At 39.2% G+C, this 21,164-nt stretch overlaps 3 protein-coding genes across 4 annotated transcripts in view; 1 reads left to right on the top strand and 2 right to left on the bottom strand.

The window, feature by feature from the left end:
• Nucleotides 1–21,164, top strand: part of LOC6641207 (flotillin-2) — an 86,764-nt gene that overhangs the window by 17,431 nt on the left and 48,169 nt on the right. The gene's annotated exons all lie outside the window — the stretch shown is intronic.
• Nucleotides 6,584–8,560, bottom strand: LOC6641362 (glucose dehydrogenase [FAD, quinone]). The gene has a single exon (XM_002064316.1). It carries the CDS (start codon nt 8,558–8,560, stop codon nt 6,584–6,586), a length of 1,977 nt encoding a protein of 658 aa, XP_002064352.1.
• LOC6641363 (glucose dehydrogenase [FAD, quinone]) lies at nt 16,984–20,081 on the bottom strand. The gene is made up of 3 exons (XM_002064317.4): nt 19,291–20,081; nt 19,121–19,157; nt 16,984–18,970 (listed from the first exon to the last, which is right to left on the bottom strand). The coding sequence occupies exons 1-3, from the start codon at nt 20,079–20,081 to the stop codon at nt 17,141–17,143; spliced, it is 2,658 nt and encodes an 885-aa protein (XP_002064353.3). The 3' UTR covers nt 16,984–17,140.

Raw genomic sequence — 21,164 nt, forward strand, 5'->3', positions numbered from 1 at the left:
CTAGTGTTGATGGCTAATTCGCATCTAGCCAAGAATTTTGGTTTAGCTGTTGTCTTTGACCGCGTTTATTTTTTCGATTTTCGGTTGTTTCGCGTTGATTTTTTGCAAATTGAACATTTTGGTTATTCTGTGTGTTTAGCTGTGGGCAAAAATTGTGGCTTTGATGAAAATGTTTTTATTTTTTCTGGTTTTTTCGGTTTTGGTTTGGTTTGGCATTTGCCAATTTTGGGCCTCGATCTTGGTTCTTTGTTGTGACATTGTATTTGGCTTGGCTCGACTTCCAGTTGTTTGTTGGTTCCTTGGCATTTCAGTTCGTTAATTGCAATATAAACTTTATTCATTTGGCTTAGAAGGACATTTGCACTGTCAGTTTAATTCACTTTGGACTGCTGCAAGAAATGTGTTGATCTCTTAATTTTGCATTGAAAGAGAAAAACCTCTAAACTATTGACACAGCTGCCTAAATCAGCGATTATCTTTTGATAGTCTGACGATGACTTGCAGATGGTTAGCTTGACAGGTGTTGGGTTGTGTTGGTGTTGGCCATAAAATGTTCTTAGCCCTAAACACATCTGCGTATTAACCGGTTTTACACACAAAAATATTCTTGATCAGCATGACAAATCAAAATCCAAATCCAAGAGTTGGTATTACCACTTTGCTTGAGGAACCAGTCGAATTATTTTGCTACAGTTTTTTTGTTTTGCCGTCTATAAATATTGAATTTCGCAAATAGGTAAAATGAAATCGAAAGAAAAAAAACTCTTAAAAGCTCTTTAATGACTAAACAAAGGGAAACTGAATGCCGAAAGCAAAAGCTAACCAAGGTCAGTTTTGTGTATGCGATTGCAAGAACCTTTTGAAAATGCTGTCAAAATGTATTTGTTTACTCTGAAATCGACAAAATCCGATGTAAGTTTCAGTTCAGTATTCGTTTCTATATTCATTTCTCCATTCCCCATTGCTATCCATTGATAGCATGTCCGGCCCTGCGAATACGCCGCAACAATTGCGGGGCATTATGAAGGCAGCTGGCAAGGCAGGGCCGCAGCATGGTGTACGGGATTATGTGACCAGTATGAGGCCAGTGGATCCCGATGATGTGCCCAGCACATCGCGACAGGCCAAAATGATGAATTTGCGTTCAAAGAATGTCAATGGGCGCGAATCGACAGACACGTTAAGTAAAATGCCCATCGAATGTCGTGTCCTCTACCACAATTCGTTGGAGGATAGCAGTGAAGATGATGACATTGAATATCTTTGTCATTACGATAATAATGATCCGGATCATGATTTGAGTGAGGATGATGACCAGATAACATTATCGGACTTCCAAGCTGCCAATTGGAAGAATATCAATTGGCGTAATGATCACTATCGGCATACAGGAATGTCATATAATACAACAACAACAACAACAATAACTACAACAGCAGCAAGCATAGGTGGTATCAATATGTGGACAGCACTAGATAGTCGTCCGCCATTGGCCCCCTTCACATTACGTAGAGCCAGTGAGGAGACATCATCGACATCAGTTAATGGCTGTGGGGTAATCCTACGTCTTGTTGGACGTACTCTGGTCCAATGGTCTGTACGTATTGCCGCCGGATTCGGTTTGAGTCGACAGCAGACAGCCTGGTATAAGCATTGTTGGCATAATCCAGGACCACGACCACGTGGCCTAAATGTATTGGGTGTTCCGAATGGTTTTGGTCATGTCACCATGCCTTTGCCACCAGAGCCCTCACCTATGCCCATGGCTGTGATATCTGAAACTCAGTATATTCCAGACCATTCACAAAGTGAGAACTCATCCTCGACTCTGTGATATATATTGTTTTAAAATTAAAAATGGTGTTTATTGGTATTAAGTCAAAATCTAGGACTTTGGATCAAGCTTGAATTCTTCATTTTGGAAATACCCACACACACACACACACACACATGAACAACAAAGAACGTGTCTATTGAGATCTTCCTTCTTGTGGATAGATGAATCAAACCGCAAATATTCAAGGTTCAATTTACTTTATTTAAAAGATCGTAAAATCATTCAAGTTGATTGACCGCTCAAATCTTCCAATAACTTCCTATTTGGATTTCTGTATTTTATTGTCGCGTCTTTTGAGTACCACCAACAAAAAAAAAGTATATATATATATATGTCTTAAGAGTTTATTTAGAGCTATTTCCAATTGGCCATTTAGGCGTAACAAAGCTCCCAAATCAAATAATTGCACACTTTAATGTGGCTTTATGGCTGGGCAAACAAAAGAAACTTATTATGTTTGATTGATTGATGAATTGATTGAATTGACGGACAATTGATGATTTGATATGGCTTTTGGGTATATATGTATATTTTTTCCCCCTTCATTTTCGTTTCGATACAATTCGAGGTGGTGGTGGGCAGCCGTAAATACCTAGATGTATAGCAATTATCCGCATTATTTTGATTACTACTGTTTGTGGAGAGTCATAATGTCATAATGTTATTCAACTTTTGTTTGTTTTTCTTGTCATTTGTTGCGCCTTGTCATCGTCTATCTTGTATTTGTATCTAAATCTATTGTGTTGCCATTTGGGATATAATTTTAATTATGGTTTTATGAATTGCTCTTACCCTTTGCGAGTTAAAGCATTGAATTGAAGTTATTTCAGCTTGTCTTAGCCCTTGGTAATCATGCTTAATCAAATTCTTCTTTTGAAGGGAAAAACGTGATCGAAGACAAGTGATTTGGCATTCAAGACAAGTTCTATTAACACACAACATTCACCAGAAATCTGATAATTAGCTCTCAAAAAAATTGTTGGACTTGTTCTACCCTATTTCCTGTCTTTAAATATTTTCGGAACTTACCAAAACTACACAATTAATTGAGTCAAGGTTTTGTGGCTAAGAATCTTAGCTGAACAAAAAAGCATAAAAAACAAAAAACTTGTATTGTTACTTAATCATTCTCTTCTATGTATTTGGGTGCTGTGAATGGGTTTTTTTATACCCTTGCAAAAAGGGTATATTAATTTTGGTCAAAAGTGTGCAACGCATAGAAGGAAGCATCTCCGACCATATAAAGTATATATATTCTTGATCAGCACGACGAGACGAGTTCAAATCGCCATGTCCGTCCGTCCGTCCGTCCGTCCGTCCGTCCGTCCGTCCGTCCGTCCGTCTGGATCAACGCAAACTCCTCCTAGACCGTAAGAGCTACAGAGCTGAAATTTTGCATGTAAGCTTGTATATACTGCAGGCATTGTATTTCTCGGATTCAGCTGGATCGGATCACTATATCATATAGCTCCCATACAAATGGCAAAGTCACGAACAGTGACTTTTCTTAATAACTTCGTTATTTTCTGAGCTATTAACATGAAATTTAATATTGTTAAGTTAATTACACATATGAACGACTATGCAAAATTTGATCAAGATCGGGTGACTATATCATATAGCTTCCATAGGAACGATCTTTCGAAAACAGTGACTTTTGTCAATAACTTCGTTACTTTTGACGCGATTGCTTTCAAAATAAACATTTGTTAGTTTAATATATCTGTCAATGACTGTGCAAAATTTGATAAGGATCGGGTAACTATATCATATAGCTCCCATATGAACGATCGGTGGAAAACAGTGACTTTGGTCAATATCTTCGTTATTTCCTATGCTAAGATTGTAGGCCGTTCTTTCGGATACATTAGCCCTTTTAGCTTAAACGTTTTTCCACTTTGATGGCTATAGGTAAGGAAAGAGTTACCATAAAAGTTGCAAGGGTATACAAACTTTGACGCGGTCGAAGTTAGCCCCGGCCCTCTGGTTCTTTTTTTGTTTTTTGTGGGGTGTAACTAGTAAATTGGTAAGCACCACACAGGGTCAGAATGTGAAGACTATCAACTTACAAGCTTTGACTTCAGCATATGGATGCTGTAATCTAGTATGATTTATGATGTGTGTGTCTATATAATACTCATTCTTCTCTCTCTCTCTCTTTTTCGTTCACAGGTGAGCTAAACTAACACTGGTTTTTTGAAGAGTTGTCGATAAAAGAGTGTACGTAAGTTATTCAAGTTCACTAGGTCTCGGTCAGACGCAACTGGTTGCCACTTCTGATGAGTCTAACGAACTTGTTATCAACATATATTGGATAACAAGTTTATTGACCTCTAAGTGGAACGGTAAAACAATGACGGAAGTAAAGGAATTTGCAAAATTCAAAAAACTAAACAATAAACAAACAAAAAAAAAAAAACACGTATACTTCCGTTAGCCATTGACCCAGTTTAAACATATACACAAGCTACATTTTTTTTTATGGCTTTTTTGGCCAACATTTTGTTTTGCAAAATGTCAGTCTAGGGCAATTTTTGGTTGACAAAAGCCAAAAGCAGTGATCATCATCATTTCAGTTGGCTTTCAGTCTTCAGTTTGGTCTCTGATCTGAACACCCATTCGATTCGATCTGATCTGGTCACGTAGGCAATCTTAGCATCCTTCTCTCTCTCTCTCTCTCTCTCAGTCTCACCGTGCATCGTTTTGACCGTTTTGTGGGCACGTCTCTGCCTTTAAAAAGACTTTAATCGATTAGGAATAAAATACATTAATTGTTCCGTCCTTGAACTTGCCTCGAACGGTCGCGTTTGAGTGAGTGTGTGAAATGTAACCGCGCTGGTTGTTCATTTCATTCTTATACCCTATAAAGATGGCTATGTTTAATGTCACCTAAGCTGGATGCAACGACAAGAAGGACAAAGTTTGATCGAAAGACAATATCATTCTTAAAAGTTTCAAAACCATTTTCAAACATCTTTAGCATTGCATTGAGACAATTTAATTACAATAATGTAAGAAAAAAGAATTCTTTAAACGCTCAGGTATATACTTATTGGAATAAGAATCACCTGTAAGAACTCATGTGCTCAAGGGCATTCAGAGTCTGGGTCGCCGGCTGTCTGGAATTTTATCTTACTGTGGCAAAGCCGTGTCTTAAACATTTCCATTAATTAGCCATAAAAAACAAAAACCAAACCGGCGACCTGTTTTTTTCTTCTTTCAATCTTCAATATATTTTTTGGTTCCAGTTTTATATATGTATATATTTTTCAGTCGGGTTTAGAACGCCCTCTGGTTGGCATTTTTATGAGCTACTCGAGGGGCTTTTCGTTTAGCACTTGGCTTTTAATGAACGAATTTCCGTTCTTTTTTCCACAAAAAAAGGCCAGCAATTTGCATCGATTTGAAAACTTCCATTGCCTGTCTGATGGTTCCGGCTTCCGGTTTTCATTCCGTTTTTTTCACTCAATTTTTTCTTATGAACATGAAAATTGTTGACCAAGGTTGGCCTCTTGGCGATGATTTATAACTGATTTTTTGTTTCTGTTGCTCCAAACACGCGTTGGATTGGGCGTTGTCGTGACAAGTTCAAAGTTGATTTCGTATCTCTATCTTGACTCCTCTCTGTCTCTCCATCTCTCTCTTTCTATCTCTCTTTGCTACTAATTTATTGATTTTTGTTATGAGTTTGAGAGCTGCAAAAACCGCAACAAAACAAAAACAAAAAATTATAAAAAACTATAATAAATTAAATGAAATTTACATGCTAATGGCGTGTTTGTTGTTGTCTCGGTCGTTGGGTGCGCCTAGCAGTTAGGCTATTATTTCCATGATTATTTTTGCTAGAGATGAGCACCATCGACACGATATTGACGGAATTCTGTGAGTATTAGCTAAAGATATGACGAGTTTTAACCATTATTACAATCCAAAAATATTTAAAAAATGCTCATTATGTATGCTGAAAATTTAAATGGCTAAAAAATGGTTCAAGCCAACAAGGAATATTAATATTAATAATTTGTTCGTCAAAACTTAACAAAACGTTTTATAGGCAAGGCTAAAAGCCTTTAATTCATATGTGTATAACTATTTTCACTTAAATTTATTTTATTAAGCTTTGAGCGCAAATATTTCCCCATCTCTAAAATGGGTTTTTTTTTTGGTTGCCTGCTTTCAGGCTGTTTGATGTTGATGAAGACAAAAAAGGAAGTAATTTCTATTATTTCCATTAATGTATGTTTTTGTTTTTACAGGAAAATTTCATTTATTAAAGTGAGTTGCGTCATTTAAATAATTGTTCAATGAAAAATCGTCTTAAAACTAGTCAAATGGAATATTTTTTAAGTGCAGGTCAATGAAGAATACAATAAAACAAATAAAAATAATAAAATAACTTAAAGGCTATTAAAAATAAAAAATAATTTAAACTATAAAATAAACTATGACTCGATTTCATGCATTCTTATATAGGGCTATTTATACAGTGTATATAGACCAGTATATAGACCCATATGCATATTGGATTGATGTATATAGTAATTTTGTGAACACTTCATGGACTTTCTCTTATAGTCTCCTTGTGTTTTCTTATACTGAAGTTAGGCCATGGCAAATTGTTAACATTTGTATGTGTGTTTTGTGTTCGAGACTCTTGAAAATTACTTGGGTTTAGATTGGTGGTAAAGCTATTGGACCCCTGAGCTCTGAGACTGGAGCAGCTACTGACTCGTTTCTAGTTTCGGGCTAACTATCGAAATTGTCGCTGCTGCTGCTGTCACTACTATTTGTGATACTTATTATAGTTTTTGTCGTACTCTCCGCTGTTCCAGTATCATGGCTCCGTTTAATTTTGTATTCTGGATTCTTGAGCCAATCCTCCTTAATGAGATCGGCGCCTTTTTCGGCAATCATAATGACTGGGGCATTTGTGTTGCCACTGCTTATGGTCGGCATAATGCTGGCATCGATAACGCGTAATCCTCGGACACCATAGACCCGAAGGCGTGGATCGACAACAGCCTCGGGATCCCAGGCGGGACCCATTTTGGCTGTGCCACAGGGATGATAAATGGTCATCGATATGGTACGCACATGGCACTCCAGATAGGCATCTGATCCGAATTTGTGTTGCTTGCAATTGGGCAACGGCTTGCGCCAAACTCTCGAACCGAATTGCTTAAAGACCTGCGCTTCGGCCACACGGAGAGCTATCTTGGCACCCTCTACTAAGGTCTTGACATCCAATTGATCGTCAAAGTAATTGGCATTGATTAGGGGATAATGAAATGGATTTGCCGATCGCAATTTGACAGTGCCTCGAGATCGTGGTCGCAATAGCAAAGGCATTATCGTCCAACTGTCCTTGTTGGCAATGGGATGATAGACTTCTTGATATACCGACTCCTTCAGACCCAATACCTTCTTCACTCGAGCCCCATTGTCAGAATTAATGGAGGCGGGAGCCATATGGAATTGTATGTCGGGCCAATCGATACTGCGATTCGAGTATGGTGTGTGGACGAAGGCCAATCCTTCGACCCCTCCCAATGTGGTCATGGGGCCACGTTCTCGCAGCACATACTGAAAGGTGACAGCTGTCGGATTGAAACGATCCTGGACAATAGCCACCGGTTTGTCGACCAAAAATGTCAGACCACCCATGCCCACATGATCCTGCATATTCTCGCCAACCGGGAGATCCTGTAGGACACGTATGCCATGCTTCTCCAGTTGCTTCTTTGGCCCCAACCCAGACAACATCATCAGCTGCGGTGTATTGATCGCTCCAGCCGATAGGATGACCTCCCGACGCGCCGCTATGCGATAGACCTTACCATGCTTAACGAATTCCACCGCTTGGGCTCGCATTGTTCCCGGCTCGATGATTATTCTCGTCACATGCGAATTCATTGAGAGATGGAAATTCTTACGTTGTCGAATGGGTCTCAAAAAGGCTTTGGCAGTCGAACACCGCGAGCCTCGCCGTATTGTGCCTTGAGCAATCATAAAGCCCGCCTGTTGTGCCCCATTGATATCCCGGTTATCGTAGCCCAATTGAGTGCCAGCTTCCACGAAAGCGGCCACCAATGGGGAATGCCATGGCGACTCCTGAACCGTGAGTAAACCACCTCGACCATGGTATGGACTATGGGCCAAATAGGGATTGCGATTGTCCTCAGATTTCTTAAAGTAATGCAGCACATTGTCAAAACCCCAACCAGTGTTGCCCAGTTCTGCCCAATGATCGTAATCGTGACGATTTCCACGCACATAGAGCATGTAGTTAAGGACCGAACTTCCTCCCAGGACTCGTCCGCGTGGCCAGTTGCAGCGATTGTTCTGCATGCCCAAGCAAGCTTTGTTCGAGGGCTCCGTCTTGTAGGCCCAATCTAGTTTGCTCAACTGTAGATATGCCGCCAATGAGGGTACATCCGATATCTCATTCTCATCCGGACCGGCTTCGATAAGCAGAACTTTCCATTTTCGGACCTCACTCAAACGATTGGCCACCACCGCTCCAGCCGATCCACTGCCAACGACTATGAAATCATATTCTGGCCACAGATTCAATTGATCCAATGGTCGCGATTCAGGATCGACGGCATCGTAGCGATAATATGTTATGGCAGCCAACATTAAGGGTATTAGCCATAGTCCTGTTGTGACCACTCCGAATGTTGATTTGATCACCGTCGTTATGAACAACAAATTGAGCACCATTCTGCTGTTGCTTCCAGTGAATGGCAAAGCAAAGTGAAAGTGAATTAGGGTTTGCTACCTATGTATTTTGATTTTGATTCGAATTGATGCCAACGGGCTGATAAACGGGTGATATTGTTGCTTCTCCTCCAGCTTACTATCACAAGGGGTTTCTCTAGTCCAGGGGTTTTTTTCTTTTGTACATGGCGAGATGTGAGTCCTTCACACACGTTTTGTGCTAATCACCGTTGGCCTTTAGCTGAAATCGATATAAATTCGAGATTAAAACAAAGTTTAACATTATAAGATGAAGATAAACCATTAATTAAGTTAAACAAAGCTAAAAGGAGAAAGAGAAATGAAAAAACCCCTTCAAAAAAGTAATTGGTTAATTGATGAATCAATTGATTGGTTCCCTAATTTCATTTTCATATGAACCTACAGACTATTGACCCCTGTTTCTGCCCTTCCTATTAACTATACAAATTTGTGATGAAGAAATATTTTGCTTAACTTACGCCCTAACCGATTTAGAAATTGCTTAGATTAGGTAATATACTAAGTTTGCTTACAAACAAACGATAACAAAGACTATCTAATTAACTAACAAGAATCAAGTGTTTGGAAATAAGTTCAACACTATTTCAATGTGATTAACCAATTCGGTTAGCCATAAATGCAATAGATGCACCTCAACCCCACTGCCGCCCCCGCCCCCCACCAGCTCGTTTGGCAAGTGTACCTTTACTTGCATTGCCTCTTCTTCTTCTTCTTCTTCTTTGGGTATTCGACGACCTTGAGGTTATTGCGGCCAATATCGTTTTCCCGTTTTGAATGTTGCGGCAGTTGCGGCGTCTTTATAACGTTAGCCATGTATGTTAAATACAACAACAATGAAATGTGTGTATATAAATTCGGTTGTTTGGCTGTTCAGGCATTACAATATCTTTTTGTTGTTGTTGTTGTTGTTGTTATTGTTTTTTTGAACCTATGACGTAACGAAAACCAAATAGTTTTTTGGTTTTTTTCAGAGTATTCGTAATTGGCGCGCTCGATTGGTAAATGTTAATGTAAACGTATGTATGAATTTTAGTGGTGGATAAATTTTGGTATAGGCTTGGCTCTATGTATGTACAAGTCTCTCTCTCTCTCTCTCTCTCTTAGGCCACTCAATATATGTGTGTGTGTGTGTGTGTGTGTGTGTGTGTAAGGGAGCTGTTGACACATTATTTCTCTATGTGGTTGGCCGTCCGTCGTTGTTGAATTATTTTGTTGTCGGTTTGTTATCGAGCGGGTGTTGAAATAACTAACGGCGCTTTTGTGCCTTGTTGTTTATCCAGTTTATAAAGAGTTATTGTCTATCTCTTTCCCTCACACACCCTTTATGGTTTTTCATAGTGGGTGCGCATTTTACTATTTACATGGCCTAATGAATGTGAATGCAAGTGAAACGAATACTCGATTAAATGGTTAATAGGATCTGTTTGGGTAATCGATATCTTTGACAAAATCGATCTTAGATCTGAGATGTTTTATTGTGTGGTGATCTTTGAATTTTAACTATGTTTGGGCTATTGATTTTGATTAGGGATATCAAATGCTTGGACTCAGAGGAGTCAAAAATAGATCTCTGCTAGTAACTTAATAACATTAGATATATGTTTGATAACAATTGTTATCATGTGTCTCTTTATAGATCTGCTAAGACTATCCTTTCCTAACTGCCCATCAAAAATACCAACCATTAACATCGACTTTATTGTAGAAATCAAACATCAGTTGTAGCCCTCTTCATTTCGCAGGTTAATCTCATCCGTGGCATCTCTTTGTCTATGACATAATCCATCTCAATGAAAATCATGCTTATCAATTACTTGGGTATCTTTTTCATGGTGTCCACTGTGCCGACAGACGTCTGTTCAATGGGCCACCTCGTTTAAGTGAAAGGCCCCTCGACAAAAAAGAAACCACAAAAAACAAAATCAAGCCTTTTGGTCAGGTGTAACATATTACAAAACCTTTTCCTGAAGGTGGAACTGACTGGCTCTGACACTTTGGCTTTAATTTTAACCAAAAGGCATAGACGCATTTCTTTACTTGCAAAAAAAAAAAAAAGCAACAACGAAAAAAACAAAAACGAAAGAAACAAATTTTTGTAAAAAAAAAAATATCGAAAAAGAAAAAAAAAACAGTTGCCCGAAATTGGGTCAGCAACAGCGTCCGGCAAACAAGTTTCATGAAAGGGGGCAGACAGGAGCGGCAAGAGGAGATGGGGTGGGGTAAATTGTAATGATGGGAATAGGATGGAGAGATGGAGTGGATTGGGGGGCAGAGGGTAAACCAGTTGTTGCTGTATTGGCATGCGTCATTTTACAATATGTTTTTTTCTCAACTTCTCTTTCACTCTCCCTCGAAAGCTATTCCTCTGTCTCCCTCATTCGTCCGCAGGCCGTATTGCGCTCTTTCACTCTAATGTAGTTAGGCCAATTAGGGTAACAGCTCTTCCTGTCCAGTTATTTTTATATACATTTTTCTCTCATTTCTTTCGTTTGGTTGTTGATTTTACTTTTTGAAGGCCACACGACACCGGCAGCAAATGTCGTCGTTCATAGCCATAGCCTACGCTCAATCGGCGATCACAATTAAAGTGATTTTGTGCGCTAATTTAGTGTTAACAAACGGTTGAGAGGCCGCTGCCACCATCAAAATCATCATCATCATCATCATCATGATAATCAGGCATAAAGCCCATGGTTCATGATCAACTTAAAATATGCCGCATGTCACAGTGTCAGTTACCTTGACTCTCTCTGCCTCTGCCTCTGCCTCTACCTCAATTTCATTTGAATAGATATACAGGGCAAAACGGAGAGAGAAAAAGAGAGCGAGAGAGACGGAAAAGGAGTCATCAGTTCAAGTTGCCACTTGATGTCATTGTGTCAATGACTTTTCACTAATCGATTTGACTCTTAACTGTTCCTCAAATGATAATTAATGAAAGGAAAGTATTTATATATCATTCGATATACATATGTAGAATGCGAAGCGGCAAATTGCATATTACTTGCAACAACACCCATGAACAATTTTCTTCGTGTTTGTTGTGCATTAAAAAAACATAAAAAACACGCGCCTTCGTACCAAGTTCGTTTCCAAAGTCTTTCGTTTTTAGCGTTCTTTAACGCATAAATGTTTTGTATCGGTTGTTTACTAACAATTAAATGAAACGGTATGCTAAAAGGTTTAATGCAATAAGGAAATTACAATCCTTTGATGTTCAGTTATTGGAATTATTTCAACTCAAACTTCCGGTTTGAGGAAATACTTTAACTTTGGAATAGTTTTTAGCTCCAAAAAAAGCGTTTTAGTTTTTATGGGGCAAGCAATTGCTGCGAATTGAGATTCATACATCCTAAGGGGCTTCTTTTTCTCATTGTTTTCAGTAAAGCAAATGAAAATTGAAATATGTGCATATGAAATTGCTACCGTTGAACCGATGTTGATCGTTAACCGTTTCGGTTGCTTTCCTTTTGCACATATCCTAACAAAAATAAGTGAAATATGGTTTTTTGTTTCTTATGCAGCGAGTGTGCATAAAAAGTGTTTTATGGATCACTTTTCTTTCATTAACTCTTCTTCTGCTTTAGTTATGTATGCCGTATCTCTAGGTGTGTGTGTCGGTGTGTGGGTGTGCCATAAGACTGACTTCTTCTTTATGTTAGCCCCAGTGTCTTTTTTGTGATGTAAATTGTGGATTTTTAGTTATAGTGTGTTGCTTGCTTTTGTGGCAAAATACAAATGTTGCCATTGTTGTTTAATTTTTTTTCTCCTTCTTCTTCTTCTTATGGTTAGTTTTGCGCAACCATTGAAGATGTTGTTGTAGCCCACTTTTTAACTAAATCTTGAAAGTATCTCTCCCAGTTTAGTTTAGTTGTGTTGCACTTGAGTGCATTTTCACCCACTTGTAAAATGTAAGATATGGCTTTCAACAAACAAACAAACAAAAAAAAAAAAACCAACAAAAAAAATAAATCAAAAACAAAACAGCAAACATTGAACCGGCTTTTCTTTCACTTCACTGCAACATTTTCATTGCTGCTGCTGCTGCATGTTGTTGTCGTTTTTGTTGCTGCTTACTTGCAATTCTAAGCCCACGTAGCTTGTAGCACACAAATTCACATTCAATTGGGTTTATCCAGAGACGACAAAAAATTCAGTTATAACTAAAGGCAATATGTGTGAATTAAAAGAAGAAGAAAACAACAAAAATAAATTTTGTTTATCCCGTTGGCAGCGTCTGTGCGGCTGCGTTGCACGTTTTCAACTGAAAAGCTAAGCTAGGCGGCATTACCGCAAAAATTCGTGCAAACGAAGCAGCCAGAGCAGATCGACAACCACGGCGACGGCAACGACGACGACGACAACAGCAACGACGCCAGCAACTGTTTGGCAACAGCAACGGCAGCAGCAGCAGCAGCAGCAGCAACAACTACAGTTAGTTTACGCTATGGAGCAGCAGCTGTTGCATATTATTTATTGGCACATCATCATCATCATCATCATCGTTGTCTTCGTTGTCTCTTCTACTAGTTTGTTTGAATCGAACATGTTTGATCCTGTGATAAGTCATTTACTTAAATAATACTTAAATAACGGTAATTGAATGCTTTTTCATTCAGGTAATACCAAAGATCAATCGATTAGACATTGATTTAACAAAAGTTTATGTCCATTTAATGTTTCTCTATTCAAGAGAGGAAAATCATTGATAGATCACTAGAGATGTGATTTAATTCGATAACATTATCGAATTGCTGCTATCTCTAGGAACAGAAGCCATTTAATTTACATCACCTCTTAATGCTTATTCTTACTTTAGCGATTATGCCATTTCTAGAATTTAGAAGGGTAGTCTCTCTCTCTCACTCGCTCTGCTGTAATGCCATTAGAGAGAATGTTTTATTATTTTAAGCTTGAAGTTGGTTCTGCAAATTGTAGCAAGTAATTTGGCGCTTCAGCGATCAACTTAATGTGCAAAAGTAAAAGACTCCAATTACTTCAAGCCACTTATGTAATATTATGGCCAGCATTGTTCTATGTTCCAATTACCAAATCAATTTAACAGGTTATTACCTAGTTTTAAACTCTCTTACTTAACCTTAATTAACCCTAACTTACCTAACCCAAACACAACATTTCTTTGGATTTGAATTCGAATTTTCTTCTTCTTTTTTTCTAATTAGTCTTATGTTTACTTCACCTACCCATACTTATATACATAATGTGCATTTCTCTTGTGGTGGTCGTTGGTGTTGTTGTTGCTGATGCTGCCCTACTCACTGACCGCATTCCGGCGGCATTTAAAAGCTAAATTCCCCTCTGCAAAAAACGAAATTAGTAAAATATTTGCGAAAAAAAAAATGGCAAGTAAATAAGAGGCGAAGCAACTAAGCTAGATGAAGTTATTAACTATTAATGTGTCTGAGAAAAATCTGTATGCTGTCGTTTTTTTTTTTCTACAACTCTCCACAGTTGGCAATTGCAAAAAAAAAAAAAAAAAAACAAAATTTTAATAATTTTGTCAACAGGTATAATTTATGTAATCATAAGGCGAAACCAAAAAGCATACAGCTCTTGGTGGGCTGTTTTGAAATATTTCATGGCTACTAAAACCTGACCAAAAAGATGCAATTACCAAGAGAGACAGAGAGAGAATTGTATCTCAAGTCAATTTTTCATTCCCTATTAACTTTGAAGTTCAACTTTCGCCAGGAAGCAAGCGTTTTGCACTCAATTGTAAAGTGCATCTAATTAATGAAACCAGAAAATCGGTCAGAAAATGTATCGTACATATAAATCGACTCGATCGATACCTAGCATCCTTTAAAAAAAAAAGCAGCTACATGATATAGGTGTAACCATCTGACAAATCTTATTTATCTTCTCTTTAATTTGAAGAACGAAAGGAGTTTGTTTTTCAGCAAATATCTTTGTTCTAACAAAATTGTAATTCATATACCTTTAAGTAGATGTTGTATTCGTGTCGAATATGCCTTTAATTTCATGGTATGTGTTACTGATACCGATTCAACAAAAGGCAATGATCCAAATTGGGCAATTTCGATTTTCGTCTAAGGGCAGGCATTGAAGTACCAAAAACGTTTTCCTCATTTTATGCCAAATGGTTTTTTGCCTACGTGAGTCAAGTCACCTAACACCTAAAATATAAATGATGTAAGCAGGCTCGAGATTTTTGACAATGCACCACCGCCAGCAGCACCACGGCCAGCAGCACCACCGCCGCCACCAACTGAATGAAACTATTGCGGATTGCCCACCTTGCGCCCCGCTTCCACCCCCCTACTCGTTCCCGCCACTAGCAATTGCAATTGAAATTACATGCCACGACGACATCATTTCTGGTTCCCAACTCCTCGAAAAAAAATCCAAGTTTCAGCTTTAAATCTGAGGCGGCTAAGAGAGGCTGAGGCATAATTGACCGAAATTAAACAGACATTATTCAATCCCGCATTACATCTCTTCCCTCCACCCAATCCAGTTGGATATTTCATTTTTTCCACTCTTCATTTCTTTTTGTGTTTTTATTAATTTTTTTTTTTTTGGGTTTTTGGTTTTTAGTTGAGCTTATTTGCAGATCGTTGTTGACGTTTGTCGAATGTGTTCGCCATCACGTCGCTCTGTTTGCACGGTTGCAGCATTTATGAGTATGTTAATGCTCTCCCATGGGTTGGTCATAGTTCAATTGAAGTAAGACTGGAATGAATCTTAAGTGAATTGTATAGCCTTAGAAACTAATTGTCTAAAACCGATCCAAGACGGTTAGTTAGTCAAGTCCAGTTCGTAATATCGTAATAGTTCGTGCATCTTTCTATAAGACCAGTTATCAGGAAATATGATTTCGACTTGTATTGATATTAAAACCGTTTGTACAAAATGTGTCAGTCTGTCAGTGTGTCAATGCGTTTGTTGCATTTTAAAATGATTTCTTTTGTTACTGTTGCTCGGGGTTGCTTGTCTCCTCTCGGTCGATTAATGACCCAAATTTCGAACTGACCACAGACACAACATCAACACACACACACACACAAACACACACGTCTGCAAGTCTGTGTCATCATCAGCGTCAACATTATAGTCATCCTCAGCTATTTCTGTTTCTGCTGCTGCTGCTGTTGCTTTGGCATAACACTTTCCATTTCCACAAGCATCACGTACACCGGCGACATCGACATCGACAGCGACAGCAACAGCGACTCGGAGTCCGAATCCGAGTCTGAGTGTGTGCCTATGACTTGCCGTTTTTTTCGTTTAAACCAAATCAAATCAAATATTTACTTTAGGTTTTTGGTTTTTTTTTGTTTTTTCTTTAGCCCTTATATAAGAAGTTCGAGTTTTAACGCTTTGGGTGGTTTATGACCAAACGTTTTTGTTTTGTTTTCTTTTCTTTTCTATATCTCTATCCATATTGAATAGCGAATTTGCTTTTGGCATGCGAAATTTGCAATTGCGTTGATTTCGTTGCATTAGCTTATCACTGTTAATTGCCTGACACCTACGAAATAAAACGTGTGTGTCCACAACTAAACTAAACAGTGGGGCAACATGGATATTTCTTTCTAACCATCTAACCTTGGCCCAGTTTTATTAACCAGTAACCAGAAACCTGCAACTGCATGATAAACTTGAACGCGGAAGTTGACACCCCAGAAACCTTTCCCACAATTATATTTGTTACGGAAGCCGCCGTTGGTTTTGGCATTTAACAAAATTTGATTTGCTTTGATCGTCAGTTTAAAATGGCAATTTGACATTTGGCTTCAAAGCGAAATCCCTCCCAGCCTCTCGTAAAATCAAGCGGAAGCCAAAGTAGGCGTTGTGTCACGCCCCTCATTGCCCCAGCTTAGGGGCTTTAAAGAAATCAAAGAAAATGTTATTTTTCTCCACTTTTGGTTAGGAAATTTGATAAACAGGTGGAACAATTCACTAATAGGTTGTTGTCCATGCTAAAGCCATGAGTTTCGTACTGAATTTAGGATTGAAACTTTGATACTTCGATAGAGATTAACGACAATTTTATCATCAAATTATATATTTAAAGATTATTATTTTCGTGTCATTATCTCACTCAATGCCTTCTTTCTGTTCTTAATATCAAAAACCTTTTGGATTTAGGTCTTTGTAGACTTATGTGTATAAGATTTTTCTCTTATGGTTTGGGTCATTGCTTATTGGGTTCATGTGCCGGAAAACCACAAAATTCAAATTAACAACAATTGATTTACAGATTAAGTTTTCAGCTAATTGGTAAAACGTTAAAGTTTATTTATTTTTATAGCTATAACAAATAGTATTAGCAAATAAATATATATATGTATATGTATAAAATATATAACAAACAAAAAAAATTTGATATTCGTAATAATAAAATAATTATATAAATATTTAAGCAGTTGCAAAACAATTTCTACTCTTAGATAAACACAAAAAAATATTACGAGTATGAATGATGAAATTGTAATCCACATTTGACTAGTTGAAATTAGACGATAGGCATTGAGGATGAGAAAGATGTCAATAAAACTAAGATCGTGGTAATAATGATGCTTTTAATGGTGGTGCTGGTGGTGGTGATGCTGATTGAGAAACTGCTGCTGCTGGTGGTGGTGGTGGTGGTGGTGGGGGCGGTGCTGCTGGCTGTGGTCTACGTGCCCCCCAATCCTCTTTAATCATATCGGAGGCCTTCTCGCCAATGGCAATAACCGGGGCATTTGGATTGCCATTGACTATGGTGGGCATGATGCTGGCATCAACCACCCGCACACCCGACACACCATAGACTCGCAAGCGTGGATCGACCACGGCAGTGACATCCCAACTGGGGCCCATGCGACATGTGCCAGCCGGATGGTAGATGGTGAAAGTGAATTCCTTAATGCAGCAGGCCCAATAGGCATCCGATTGGAAGGGTAAATGACGACAACCGGGCAACGGTATGTTATGCAATCGCGAGCCGAAACGCTGGAATGCTTGGGTATTCGAGACATTAATGGCCAATTTAATGCCCTCTACCAATACATCGATATCCTCTTGATGGGCAAAATAATTGGGTATTATTTTTGGTGGCTGCAATGGATTGCGGGAATTGAGACGCACCCAACCGGTGCTCTTTGGACGCAACAAGAGTGGCAGTATTGACCAAGTTTCACTATGTTGCAGCGGTTTATATACCGTATTGTAAAAGCCATCGCGTAAATTGAGAATTTTCCTAATCTGTTCGCCGCCATCAGAGTTTATGGAGCTCGGACAGAAGTGGAATTGAACGTCAGGCCAATCGACAGATGGATCTTGATATTTAGTGTTAAGGAATGCCACTCCCTCCACTCCTGAAAATGTCATAGGGCCACGTTCTCTTAGTATATACTCCATGGAAACGGGTATGGTTTGGAAACGATTCCGGGTTACCGTCAATGGGGCATCTACTACAAATGTCAGTCCGCCCAGGCCCACATGATCTTGCATATTGCTGCCAACGGGCAAATCCGAAATTACTGGTATATTGTGCTCTTGCAAATGCTCTGCCGGGCCCACACCCGATAGCATCAATAGCTTTGGGGTATTCAAGGCACCGGCACTCACAATTACCTCACGACGCACAAACACCAATTGCTTCCGTCCATTCTTCATATACTCGACGCCAAAGGCTCGTTTCTGTTTCGCATCGAATAGGATGCGTGTGGCCTCTGCATGGAGCAGAACATCCAGATTCTTGCGCAAACGCACTGGACGTATAAAAGCCTTGCCCGTGCTGCATCTTGCTCCACGTCTTATGGTGCTCTGGGTGAGCATAAATCCTGTCTGTTGGGCTCCGTTAATGTCACGATTCTCATAGCCCATTTCCATGCCGGCTTGGAGAAAGGCTATCGATAAAGGAGTACGCCATGGCGCCTCCTGCACTGTTAGATAGCCGCCGGTCTCGTGATATGGTGTTTTGGCCAGGTATGGATTGCGTACGTCCTCCGATTTCAGGAAATATTTCAACATTTGTCCGTAATCCCAACCGGGATTGCCCAGCGAGGCCCAATGATCATAGTCGTTCTTTGAGCCCCGCACATAGACCATTGCATTCAGGACAGAGCTGCCGCCCAACACTTTGCCTCTGGGCCAAAAGCAACGATCCCCCTTCATGGCCTGACAATATTGCCGTGTGGACGATGGCGTCGTCTGATATTTCCAATCCAATTCCGTTAATTGTAAATAACCGGCAAGAGCTGGCACATCAGAGATTTCAGTTTCATCGCCGCCTGCCTCCAAGAGCAGTACGGTCCAATTGCGGTTCTCGCTTAAACGATTCGCCACCACAGCTCCGGCAGAGCCACCGCCGATCACAACGAAATCATACTGACGATGTATCTGGCAAATAAAAGAAAAAAATTAGATTAGTAAGGGTTTCCTTTTTGATATGTCAACGAATTCATTTTGTTTCCGCTTCTGATAGTTTATCGATAAGTTGACGAAACTATCGAAAGTGTAACAACTCTGATTTCAATTGCAATTACTTACGGCCGATGGCTCCTGAACCTTGTTCTCGGGATCGACGCTTTGGTAACGATAAAAGTTCATGCCGATCGCCAGAAGCGGAATCATGCCAAGCAAAGACGTCATTGTGCCAAACGCCATGTTTCAGTAATTGTCAAATCCAGGGATCCTCCTGACAATGTTTACCAACTGACGATGGAGTTGTGGTTACTGTCGATGCGGATGCAATACTTGTCGATGTGGAACGCTGTCGCTGCGTGTAACCGCCGTAACCAGATGTGGGTGCACTTGCCGATAATGTCGAACTAGAAGATTCACCACCACTGGCAAGTATTTTCGGTGTATAATTTCGTATGCCACCTGGTCGCGCCGATTTGAAATGGGCGCGTGCCCGTTCGTCTTCCTCCAAGATATCCAGATATGATTTAATGTACAAATGATGGCTTAAATAGTGTTTCTGTTTGTCAAGCGAATGGCTCGATTTACTCGAGAGTAGCGAAGAACTGGGACAACCACTGCTCGAGCTGGCCGAACTGCTGCTGACGGCCGAAAGTGATGAGAGCGATGAACAATGGCAGGATGAGTTGTAGATGCCGCTATCGGAACTCTGTGAGCTGCAGCGATGCAAATACTTGCTATTCAATTTGGCGTAATGTGAGTCGGTGTCCGATGATTGGCTTGTGCTGGTTGTTGCACCTTTTCCAAGAATTTTCGTACGCTCGTATGTCTGTTTGCTTAGATTATATTTGTGACGTAGGCGATAGTTGGCTTCGTAGTCACTGTGGGCGTTGCTGGTGCTGGTGCTGCTGCTGGTAGTATTGGAATAGGAGCTACTGGATAGATGGCTGGAGGGTGTATAGATGGGGTCCTTTTGGGGATTGTAGCTTTTGCGTAGCTGTTGTTGTTGCTGTTGGGATCGTTTATGGTAGTGCGTTAGTTGTTGTTGGTGTTGCTGCTGTTGCTGTTGTGATATCTCTTGGCCCATATTTCAATTGCAATATAGACGGGAACTAAAAGTATAAAAAAAATGTAAATAATTATTAAAAAGATAAGACAAGACAAGATTTAAAACAACTAGTTTGCCCGCAGGAAAAAATTTAAGTCGAAAAGAACTCAAGCGTTCAATTAAAATAGCTCATTGAAATTTTACATGGCTTACACTGCGTATACGTATTATAAAGATAGAATGTATCACACTGCTTATTTGTGTCAAGTATTAGTTAAAATAGTTCATCAATTCATTATTAAATATCAAAAGATACAAAGAATTGTTAATTCTTAATGATGATATAATTTTCCATTGAAAATTGTTTACTTTTCTGTTTATATTTCTCCCATATGTCAATATGTTAGAGAACTTAAATCGTATAATACTTATTTGCTGCATATACAATTCCTAGAAATAATTATATGCCATGTGTAATTTTATGTGAGCTAGTTAAACAACTTTGTATGGTAGCTACATATAATCATAACAATGCAAATTTTTCTCGAAATATCCAAAATTTCACAATTTCATTGCACTGGGTGTTGAGCTTTCATGATGTGCTCAGCATTTGCACAAGTGAAGCGTGGGATAACAGACAATAGTGTACACATAATCCCAAAAATGCTCTGATTTTTGCTTTTCTATTTTTGGTTAATTGATGATGATTGTCCATGTTGTTGTTGTTGTTGTTATTGCATGACAACTGCCCACTATAGATCATGATGATGATGTTATTGTCGAGCGGAAGCCGCTACCTCTGGCGCTGATTTAGCAATCATTGGCCAATAGGTGGCGCATTTGCATGAAGCGCTCACACGCGTTTTGCTGCTTCTTCGTACATACAAAACAAAAGACTTAGGCAACGAACTTGTTTGCATTTTTCGCAAGGCAGCAAACAAAAATAAAAGCCATAAAAGTTATCAAATCAAATGAAATGAAAAACAAAATTCAAATGATGTCAACATCAGCATCTCATTATAGACATGTGCACAACATTTACAAGCTCTCTCACCCCTCCCCCTTTTTCACATTTGTGTCTCCCTCGCTCTCTTTCTCTATCTGTATGTCTATTGCTTTTGG

The sequence above is a fragment of the Drosophila willistoni genome (genome assembly GCF_018902025.1).
Source record: "Drosophila willistoni isolate 14030-0811.24 chromosome XL unlocalized genomic scaffold, UCI_dwil_1.1 Seg141, whole genome shotgun sequence".
NCBI classification, from domain to species: Eukaryota; Metazoa; Arthropoda; class Insecta; order Diptera; family Drosophilidae; genus Drosophila; species Drosophila willistoni.